Below are 12,071 nucleotides of genomic sequence, written 5' to 3' on the forward strand. Positions count from 1 at the left end.
TCTTACGAGGAATATTTATCTCTGACTATTTTCTGCTTCAAACTTACCTTACATTTTTTCTCCCAGAAGGATGGAGGTAGTAGTTGCACAGGAAGATGAGTTTTCAATGTCCTCGGGGAAGGCATTGCATTAGCCTGGTCAATTCCTGAAAAATTATACTGGCTTATTATTTACTTTTTTAAAAGTTGTTATTTCTTATGCAATTGATTGTGTCATTTTTTTCAATTGTGACTTTTGGGTTTGATGTCATGTTTAGCCTTTCACCACTCTTAGATGATAAGATCATTCTTCCCTGTTTTCTTTTAGTACTTAGTACATTGTGTTTCATTTTGTATGTTAAAATCTTTGATACATTGGTCTTCACTTGGTGTCTTATTTACTATGAGAGGCCTGGTGCATGAATTCATGCACGGTGGTGGGGGGGTAGAGGGAGGAGAGACCAAGGGAGGTTGGCCGTTGGCCCCAAGGAGGGAGCCAGCCCTTGGCTCCCAGGGTAAAGGGGCTACATCCGCCGCCACCCACCCCCGGTTCCCCGTCCAAGCCTGGGCCCAAAGGCCCCGGCAGGGTCTGGAGAGGAGTGACAGTCACCGGGCAGGGTGCAGAAGGAATGAATGCTGGACGCTGACACCACTGCCCTGAGCACCGCAGTTTCCTGCCTCCCCTGCTTCTCCTTCCTTAGCCGCCGCACTACCACTGCGGTGGGCAGGTGGCCCCCAAGGGATGGGAGAGGACAGGAGCAAGACAAACCCTCATGTTGAGGGCTGACTTTCAATAGATCGCAACGAGGGAGCTGCTCTGCTATGTATGCAACCCCGACCCAGAAGCAGGTCTGTACAAATGGTTTAGCACCAGGGGCCAATGAGGGCCAGCTGGCCAGGGGGAGGGGCCATGGGAGGTTGGCTGTGGGAGCACACTGACCACCAGGTAGCAGCCCCTACATTGAGCATCTGGCCCCTGGTGATCAGTGCACATCACAGTGACTGGTCGTTCCGGTCGTTTGGTCATAATGGTTGCTTAGGCTTTTATATATATAGATTGAGTTCCCCTATCTGTTTCTCATCTCATTAACCTTCACTAACTACAGCAGTATTGCTCAGCATTAGGGGTTGTTGACACAGACACAAATGAGGACATTGGTCATAGATCATCCAGAGCATGCCTACATTATATTTTAAAGTTACTATTCAAATGAAATAATCAAGAAATTATTGTAGAGTTGTTGAGGACTTCCAAAGATGTGTCCACAGATGGCCTCTAAGATCAAACCCAAATTACTTAGTGTGACCTAGAATACTTTTCAAAATTGGTCCCCAGATATTTATAACCCTCACTTTTGCCACTTTTCCTCAGTCACCCTGGTTTGACACTGACCAAGCTCTTTTGAAAACATGGAACATGTTAGGCTAATTCAAAAAACAAAAAAGATAAAACAATGATCATTCATTTGTTAACTCACTTTTCAAAGATGAGTTCATAAGTCAGTTGTTTTAGATTAAATAATAATAGATTCTGGGACAGATAAGATGGCAGCTGGCAGGACAGAGGTGAGGGAGAGGAAGTGAGTGAATGAGGGGATGAAAGAAGAGTGTGTGGATGTGTGTGGTGAGTGTGTGAGTAAGTGAGAGACAGTTAAATCCATGCAGGAGCAGCAGGGGCTGACAGACCAGGCTCTCCTGGACAGGGAGAGACTACCACCACTGCAGGCACTCCCTGGACTGTGAGACTTGGGCAGGAAGCCCATGCCATCTTGAAGGGGAGAACGGCCTTTTCTAGGAACTCATCAGCACCACCACCCAGACAGGCCTTGGAACTGCCCGCAACCCAGCAGCCACTCCAGCCAAAATCCTGCTGCCCCACCCACAGACCCGCAGACCCTGGGACCTCCACCTCCAAAGGTGCACCACTCCGGCAGCAGAAAGTGCAACTTCCCCCCTCCCCAGCGGCAGAACTCTGGACACCACATTCCTGCATTTCCAGCACAGGCATCCAGGGCACATCACTCTGTAGGCAGTGCCTGGGAGCCACTGTGAGCCCCTGCTGGGTGTGATTCTGCACAGACAAGGGCACGCTGCCCCACAGTAGAAATTCTGAATTTCCTCTTCCTGAATAACTGCCCACAGTCACCCCAGCTGCTCAACCTCAGTGCCAGGGCCCCTCAGAGTGCGTCAGGCTCTGTGCCAGCAAATACACCACCACAGTTGCGTATTTCCATAGGGAAGGCACCCTGAGCCCATCTATCCACAGGGCGCTCGTGGGGGCCCCTGTGAACTCTCACTGGGTGTGATCTTGGACAAACAGGGACACATTTCCCCCTGGCAGTAGAAATTCTGAGTTCACTCATCCTGGATACCTGCCCACAGATGCCTCAATTACATGGCTTTAGTACCAGGGCCCTTCATAGTGCTTCAGTGCCCCTTGCTGGCAAACGCACCATGGGTGCCCCTGTGAGCCACCACTGGGAGCACGTGCCTGTCCACCACAGGTGCAGCAGCAAAAGCTGAGTCTGCCCACCCCACAACTACAGAACTCTGGACACCACAGTCACACCTTTCCAGAGTGCAGGCCCCCTGAGCCCCATCACCCCAACAGATGGTTCCTGGGTGCCACTATGAGTCCCCGCTGGACACACATGATTTCAATCAAGGGCGCAAGACAGCAAAAATTGGGACACCCCCCTCCATGGCTGCTGACTTCTGGGCACCACAGTTGCACCTTTCCGGCTTGCAGGCCTACATCAAGAGAACCCAAATAGCTCAAGTAGGGAGCTACACTAGATTACCAAGCCCAGGAGACCTGAGAGATCACACCAGTAGCTCCATCCCCAAAAGAACCTGGGTAGCAAAGCAATTGGATCTACAATTAAAACATTACAGCAAAACATGGGAAGACAAAAAAGCAATCCCCAAAGGAAAGAAAAAGAGGAATCACCAGAAAAGGAGTTAAATGAAATTGAGGCTAGCAGCATATCAGAGAAAGAATTCAGAGTAATGGTTATAAGGATGTTTAAATGGATGGATGACAAATACACACAACTCAATGACAAATACACACAACTCAATGAGAACTATAAGGAGCTGAATGAGAATGTCACCAACATGAAAAGGAACCAAGAGGAGATGAAGAATGACATAGCTGTAATAAAGAACACAATGGAAGGCTTAAACAGTAGACTAGAAGAGGCTGAGGACCGCATTAGCAAATTAGAAGACAAGGTAGGAAAAAACACACAAACGCAGCAGCAACTGGAAAGAAGACTTAAAAAGCAAGAGGAAATGCCGAAACCAGTTTGGCTCAGTAGATAGAGTGTCGGCCTGCGGACTGAAGGGTCCCGGGTTCGATTCCGGTCAAGGGCATGTACCTTGGTTGCAGGCACATTCCCAGTGGGAGGTGTTCAAGAAGCAGCTGATCGATGTTTCTCTCTCATCGATGTTTCTAGCTCTCTATCCCTCTCCCTTCCTCTCTGTAAAATATCAATAAAATATATTTTAAAAAAAAAGCAAGAGGGAAGCCTAAGGGAGCTTTGGGAAAACACAAAATGAAACAATATTTGCATAATAGGGGTACCAGAAGGAGAGAAAGAGAAGCAAGGAATAGAAAACCTGTTTGAAGAAATAATGACAGAAAACTTCCCTGATGTTGTCAAGAAAAAAACTATGCAAGTCCAAGAAGCACCTAGAGTCCCAAACAAGATGAACCTCAAAAGACCAACACCAAGACACATCATAATTAAATTGGCAAACACCAATGACAAAGTAAGAATCTTAAAGGCTGCCACAGAGAGACAGAAAGTTACCTACAAGGGCTCTCCTATTAGAATATCAATGGATTTCTCAACAGAAACTCTTCAGGCCAGAAGGGAATGGAATGAAATATACAAAGTGATGCAAAGCAAGGGTCTGAATCCAAGAATACTATACCCAGCAAGGCTATCATTCAAAATTGAAGGTGGAATCAGGAGCTTCACAGACAAAAAAAGGGTTGAGAGAGTTTATCACTACCAAGCCAGCAATGGAAGAAATGCTAAAGGGACTACTGTAAAAAGAAGAAAGAGAAAGGCAAGAAGAAACACAAACATTAAGGATAAATATGACAACAAACAACTACTTATCAATAATAACATTAAATGTAAATGGATTAAATGCGTCAATCAAAAGACCTAGGGTAGGTGAATGGATAAGAAAACATGACCCATATATTTGCTGTCTGCAAGAGACCCACCTCAGAACAAAGGATTCACACAGACTGAGAGTGAAGGGATAGAAAAACATTTTTCAGGCAAATGGAAATGAGAAAAAAGCTGGGGTTGCAATACTTATATCTGATAAAATAGACCTCAAAGTAAAGGCCATAACAAGAGATAAGGAAGGCCACTACATAATATTAAGTGGAGCAATTCAACAAGAAGATATAACTCTGGTAAACATATATACACCCAATACAGGAGCACCCAAATATATAAAACGACTTCTGGAATATATCAAGGGAGAGATCGATACCAATACAGTCATAATAGGGGACTTTAATATCCCATTGACACCACTAGATAAATCCTCTAAACAAAAAATCAGCAAAGAAACAGCAATCCTAAATGACTCACTAGATCAGATGGACTTAATTGACATCTTTAGAACATTTCAACCAAAAGCTACAGAATATACATTCTTCTCAAGTGCACATGGAACATTTTCAAAGATAGACCACATAATAGGACACAGGCAAAGTCTCTTCAAATTCAAGGAGATAGAAATCATAACAAACATCTTCTCAGACCATAATGGCATAAAACTAGAAATCAACTACAATAAAAACAATGAAAAAAAATCAAACACTTGGAGGCTAAATAGCATGCTATTAAACAAAGATTGGGTTACCAAAGAGATCAAAGAAGAAATTAAAAGCATCCTGGCAACAAACGACAATGAAAACACAACAATCTAAAATCTATGGGACACAATAAAAGCAGTCCTGAGAGGGAAGTTCATAGCTCTACAGGCCTGCCTCAAAAAACAAGAAAAAATGCTAATAAATTATCTAACCTTGCAACTTAAAGAACTAGAAAGAGAGCAACAAGAAAAGCCCACAGTAGCCAGAAGGAAGGAGATAATAAAGATCAGAGCAGAAATAAATGACATAAAGACCAATATATATATATATATATATATATATATATATATATATATATATATATATATATATATACACACACACACACACACACACACACACACACACACACACACATATATGATCAATGAAACCAAGAGCTGGTTCTTTGAAAGGATAAACAAGATGGATGAACCTCCAGCCAGACTCACCAAGAAACAAAGAGAGAGAGCCCAAATAAACAAAATCAGAAATGAAAGAGGTGATGTAACAACTGACCCCACAGATATACAAAGGATTGTAAAAAAAAAATACTATGAACAACTCTACTCCAACAAACTGGACAACCTCAATGAAGTGGACACATTCCTAGAAAATACAAGCTTCCAAAACTCAACCAGGAAGATTTAAAAAACTGATAAGTACTGATGAAATTGAAACAGTAATCAAAAAGCTTCCAGCAAACAAAAGCCCTGGACCAGATGGCTTCACAGGGGAGTTTTACCAAACATTCAAAGAACGAAAACCAATCCTTCTCAGACTATTCCAAAAAATTCAAGAGGAAGGCACACTTCCAAACTCTTTTTATGAAGCCAGCATTACCCTAATCCCAAAACCAAATAAAGACACCACAAAGAAAGAGAATTATAGGCCAATATCCCTCATGAACATAGATGCTAAAATCCTCAACAAAATTCTAGCAAAGCAGATCTAGCATTACATTAGAAAGATCATAAACTATGACCAAGTGGGATTTATTTCAGGATTGCAAGGCTGGTACAATATCTGCAAATCAATAAATGTGATACATCACATAAACAAAGTGAGAGACAAAAATCACATAATCATATCAATTGATGCAGAAAAGGCATTTGACAAAATCCAACACCCTTTTCTAATAAAAACACTCAGCAAAGTGGGAATAGAGGGATCATACCTCAACATAATAAAAGCCTTATATGACAACCTACAGCTAACATCATACTCAATGGGCAAAAACTAAAACCATTTCCACTAAGAACAGGAACAAGACAGGGATGCCTGCTTTCACCACTCCTGTTCAACATAGTACTGGAAGTGCTAGCCACAGAAATCAGACAAGAAGAAGAAATAAAGGGCATCCAAATTGGAAAAGAAGTAAAACTGTCATTATTCACAGATGACCTGATACTGTACATAGAAAACCCTAAAGACTCCAACAAAAAATTATTAGATTTAATAAATGAATTTGGCAATGTAGCAGGATACAAAATTAATGCCAAGAAATCTATGGCATTTCTATACACCAACAGTGAACTTACAGAAAGAGAGACTAAGCAAACAATCCCATTTACCATCACACCAAAAAAATTAAGATACCTAGGAATAAACTTAACTAAGGAGGTAAAAGACCTCTACTCTGAAAACTACAGGACATTGAAAAAAGAGATAGAGGAAGACATAAATAGATGGAAGAACATACCATGTTCATGGATTGATAGAATCAATATCATTAAAATGTCCATACTGGAGAAACCAAGATGGTGGCATAAGTTATACACCTGTACATGCTGCCTCTCACAACCACACCAAAACTACAACTAAAAGACAAAATGACTATCACCCAGAACCACAAGAAAGCTGGCTGAGTAGAAGTTCTATAACTAGAAGGAAAGAAAAAAGCGCATTTAGACTGGGTAGCATGTGCAGAGGTGTGGAAAAGCATAGGTACAGAGGCGCGTGAATCGGGCTGGTGAATGGGTGCACTGTTTTTTTCAATCGGGAAGGAGATACAAGCTCCGGACTGCTCAGAACTCCAGTTTCCTGTGAGACTGGGGACCCAGACTCATATGGGGAGAAGCTGGACTGTCTGGTATCAGGTCGGAATGTGAGGGTGGCTTTCTTGCAGAGGTGTTCACAGGAATCATTGTTTACTGCGCTGGGGCACAGGACATGGAGATGCGGAGACACAGAGATGGCTGACTGGCAGCCATCACTGTTTGCTACACCCTGGTGATTCCCTGAGACCCCGCCCCACCCAATTTACAAACCCACCCAAACTGTGCGCAGCAGCTTTTGCATATGAATGGCCTGCCCTTTCACCACTTAATCTAACAAACTGCAGCTGGGTCACATAGTTCCAAAACTTCCAAACCCCAAACAAAGAGGAGAAATCTGCAGATCTCCCTGTAGCTCCTCCTGGGTGGCCTCAGGCAGTAGCTGACTTGCACTTCCTTGGAGACCCAGGAGCCAGTGTACCTAGTGGTCAGTGTGAGACAACACCAGATTTCAACTCCTCACATCCATAAGTGACACACTCAAGAGGCATACTCAGTGAGCACCAAAGCCCCACTGAAGGAAGTCCTTCCCCATAAGGGTGTCTCCAGCATAGCAGTTCTTTCATTATAGAAACAGTGGGTCCTCACAGCCAATTGGTGTGGAGGTCAATTCCTCCCAGTGTACCAACAGCAATCAAGGCTTAACTACAACAAGACTGTGCAGACAGCCCACAAAGGGATGCACCAAGAGTGTCTACCTCAGGTGATTGGGGAGGCTGAGCCACTGGGCCCTATAGGTCACCTACCACACAAAGCCACTCCATCAACACATGGAAGCAGCCAAAATGCGGAGAAAAGAAACATGTTATGAATGAAAGAAATGGAGGAAAGCAAACTACTGGATATAGAGTTCAAAACCCACAGTTATAAGGTTACTCAAGAATCTTCTAGAAACCTTAGAGAAATTTAGTGAGACCTTTAAGGATCTTAATGAGAATGCCAAAAATTGGAAAAGGACCAGTCAGAAATTAAGCATACACTGTCTGAAATAAAGAATAATATACAGAAATTCAACAGTAGACTAGAGGACCCTAAGAATCAAACTAAAGATCTGAAATATGAGGAAGCAAAAAACACCCAACCAGAAAAACAAAAAGAATAAAGAATCCAAAAATATGAAGATAGTGTAAGGAGCCTCTGGGACAACTTCAAGCGTACCAACATCTGAATTATGGGGGTGCCAGAAGAAGAGAGTGAGCAAGATATTGAAAACCTATTATAAGAAATAATGACCGAAAACTTTCCCTACCTGGTGAAAGAAATAGACTTACAAGTCCAGGAAGCCCACAGAACCCCAAAAAGGAGTCCAAAGAGGACCACACCAAGACACATCATAATTAAAATGCGAAGGACAAAAGACAAAGAGAGAATCTAAAAAGCAGCAAGAGAAAAGCAGTTAGTTACCTACAAGGGAGTACCCATACGACTGTCAGCTGATTTCTCAACAGAAACTATGCAGGCCAGAAGGGAGTGGCAAGAAATATTCAAAGTGATGAATAGCAAGAACCTAAAACCAAGATTACTCTACCCAGCAAAGCTATCATTCAGAATTGAAGGTCAGATAATAAGCTTCACAGACAAGAAAAAGTTAAAGGAGTTCATCAACACCAAACCAGGATTATATGAAATGTTGAAGGGTATTCTTTAAGAAGAGGAAGAAGAAAAAGGTAAAGATAAAAATTATGAACAACAAATACATATCTATCAACAAGTGAATCTAAAAATCAAGTGAATAAAAATCTGATGAACAGAATAAACTGGTGAATATAATAGAATCAGGGACATAGAAAGGGAGTGGACTGACAATTCTCAGGGGGAAGGGGGTGTGAGGGGTGAGGGAAGAGATTGGACAAAAATCTTACACCTATGGATGAGGACAGTGGCGGGGGGTAAGGACATGGGGTCGGGTGGGGGGGAATCGGGTGGAGGGAGAAAAAAGAGGAACATCTGTAATAATCTGAACAGTAAAGATTTACTAAAAAAAAAAAAAAAAAGTCCATACTACTCAAAGCAATGTGTAGATTCAATGCACTCCCCATTAAAATACCAACGGCGTATTTCACAGACCTAGAACGAACTCTCCAAAAATTCATCTGGAATAAAAAAAAGACCCCGAATAGCCACAGCAATCCTGAGAAAGAAGAGCAATGTAGGAGGGATCTCAATACCAGATTTCAAGCTGTATTACAAAGCCACTGTTCTCAAAACTGCCTGGTACTGGCATAAGAACAGACATATAGATCAATGGAATAGAATAGAGAACCCAGAAATGGACCCAAACCACTATTCTCAATTAATACTCTACAAAGGAGGCATGAACATACAATGGAGTCAAGACAGTCTCTTCAATAAATGGTGTTGGGAAATTTGGACAGATACATGCAAAAAAGTGAAACTAGACCACCAACTTACACCATACACAAAAACAAACTCAAAATGGATAAAGGACTTAAATGTAAGACGGGAAACCATAAAAATACTAGAGGAATACACAGGCAGCAAAATCTCAGACATGTGCTGAAGCAATATCTTCACCGATTCAGCTCCTAGGGCAATAGAAACTAAAGAGAAAATAAATAAATGGGACTACATCAAAATAAAAAGCTTCTGCACAGCAAAAGAAACCATCAACAAAACAACAAGAAAGCCGACTGCATGGGAGAACATATTTGCCAATGTTATCTCCAATAAGGGTGTAATCTCCAACATTTACAGGGAACTCAAACAACTTAACAAAAGGAAGCTAAACAACCCAATGAAAGAATGGGCAATGTACCTAAATAGATACTTTTTGAAAGAGGACATAAGGAAGGCCAAGAGGCATATGAAAACATGCTCAAAGTCACTAATCAAACAAGAGATGCAAATCAAAACGACAATGCGGTACCATCTTACACCTGTCAGAATGGCAATCATCAACAAATCAACAAATGACAAGTGCTCGCCAGGATGTGGAGAAAAAGGAACCCTTGTGCACTGCTGTGGGAATGCAGACTGGTGCAACCACTGTGGAAAACAGTATGGAGTTTCCTCAAAAAACTAAAAATGGAACTGCCATTTGACCCAGTGATCCCACTTCTAGGAATATATCCCAAGAAACTAGAAACACCAATCAGAAAGGATATATGCACCCCTATGTTCATAGCGGCACAATTCACCATAGCTAAGATTTGGAAATAACCTAAGTGCCCATCTGCTGATGAGTGGATTAGAAAACTATGGTACATCTACACAATGGAATACTATGCTGCTTTAAAAAAGAAGGAATTCTTACTATTTGCAGCAGCACAGATGGAACTGGAGATCATTATGCTAACTGCAATAAGCCAGTCAGTGAAAGAAAAATACCACATGATCTCACTCATTTATGGATAATAAAGAACATTATAACCTGATGAACAAAAAGATAAATACAAAGGCAGAGAAGAATCGAACAGACTGTCAAATTACAGCGAGAAGGCCCTAGTCTGTTTGGCTCAGTGGATAGAGTGTTGGCCTGCAGACTCAGGGGTCCCGGGTTTGATTCCGGTCAAGGGCATGTACCTTGGTTGTGGACACATACCCAGCAGGGAGTGTGCAGGAGGCAGCTGATCGATGTTTCTCTCTCATCGATGTTTCTGACTCTCTAGCCCTCTCACTTCCTCTCTGTAAAAAATCAATAAAAAAATATATATATTTTTTAAATATATTTTATTGATTTTTTACAGAGAGGAAGGAAGAGGGATAGAGAGTTAGAAACATCGATGAGAGAGAAACATCGATCAGCTGCCTCTTGCACACCTCCTACTGGGGATGTGCCCGCAACCAAGTTACGTGCCCTTGACCGGAATCAAACCTGGGACCTTTCAGTCCGCAGGCTGACGCTCTATCCACTGAGCCAAACCGGTTTTGGCAATAAAATATATTTTTAAAAAATTACAGCAGGCAGGCTGCAGGGGGTGGGAGGGGGTGGAGGTAAGGGATCAACTGAAGGACTTGTATGCTTGCATATAAGCATAACCAATAGACACAAGACACTGGGTGGTGAGGGCATGTATGGGAGTGGGGAAGGGGGAAATGGGGAGATATGGACACATGTAATACCTTAATCAATGAAAAAAATTGAAAAAAAAAAGAATAGATTCTGGTAGAATCAATATTATTAAAGACTAGAGGCCCAGTGCATGGATTCATGCACCGGTGGGGTCCCTCATCCTGTCCTGCACCCTCTCATAATCTGTGACCCCTCAGGAGATACCGGAAGTCTGACATCCCCCGAGGGATGTAGCAGTGCACAAAGTGGCAGGCAGTGCCTGCTGCTGCTGCTAAGTAGCACTGCCACCGAGGCAGGAGAGACTCATGCCACTGCAGCTGTGCTCGCCAGCCGTGAGCCCAGCTTCTGGCTGAGTGGCACTCCCACTGGGGAAACACACTGACCACCAGATGGTAGCTCCAGCATTAAGCATCTGCCCCCAGGTGGTCAGTGCACATCATAGCTAGGCTTTTATATATATGTATAGACTAGCGGCCCAGTGCACAAAAATTTGTGCACTTGGGGGGGGGCGCTCCCTCAGCCCGGCCTGCGCCCTCACGCAGTCCAGGACCCCAGCGAGCAGACCTAAGCTGCAGTCGGACATCCTTAGCGCTGCAGAGGAGGCGGCTGCAGAGGAGGTGGGAGAGGTTCCCGCCACTGCCACTGTGCTTGCAACTGTCATCCCAGCTTGTGGCTGAGTGGAGCTCCCCTGTGGGAGCGCACTGACCACCAGGGGGAAGCTCCTGCATTGAGCGTCTGCCCCCTGGTGGTCAGTGTGCATCATAGCGACCAGTCGTTTTTGGTTGTTCTGCCGTTGGGGTCAATTTGCATATTATCCTTTTATTATACTGTATAGGATGACCAAGTTCAACAGAGTCTATTTAACTACATCCTATGTCTCAGATACATAAATTTGGAGTAGTCCATACAGGAGATTACATATATGTTAATAGCATGACTTTAAAAATGGAATTCTTGAGTTCAAATCTTGGCTTAGTTACCTATCAGTTATGAACCTTGAGCAAATCATAACCTCTGTGTTTCAATTTCTTCATATCTTACATGGGTATAAAATAGCAACTACCTTGCCGAAACCGGTTTGGCTCAGTGGATAGAGCGTCGGCCTGTGGACTCAAGGG

General features: G+C 43.0%; 1 protein-coding gene across 1 annotated transcript in view; it reads right to left on the reverse strand.

Moving 5' to 3' along the window:
* LOC308240422 (sulfotransferase 1C4-like) overlaps positions 1-12,071 on the reverse strand; it is a gene marked incomplete at both ends in the record, with an annotated part of 47,019 nt that overhangs the window by 23,481 nt on the left and 11,467 nt on the right. Inside the window, one exon of the mRNA XM_080653413.1 lies at positions 48-145. Coding sequence (XP_080509539.1) covers positions 48-145 — 98 coding nt within the window. The remainder of the gene's footprint in view (positions 1-47; positions 146-12,071) is intronic.

This window comes from Plecotus auritus (genome assembly GCF_963455305.1).
Source record: "Plecotus auritus genome assembly, chromosome: 2".
Lineage (NCBI taxonomy): Eukaryota > Metazoa > Chordata > Mammalia > Chiroptera > Vespertilionidae > Plecotus > Plecotus auritus.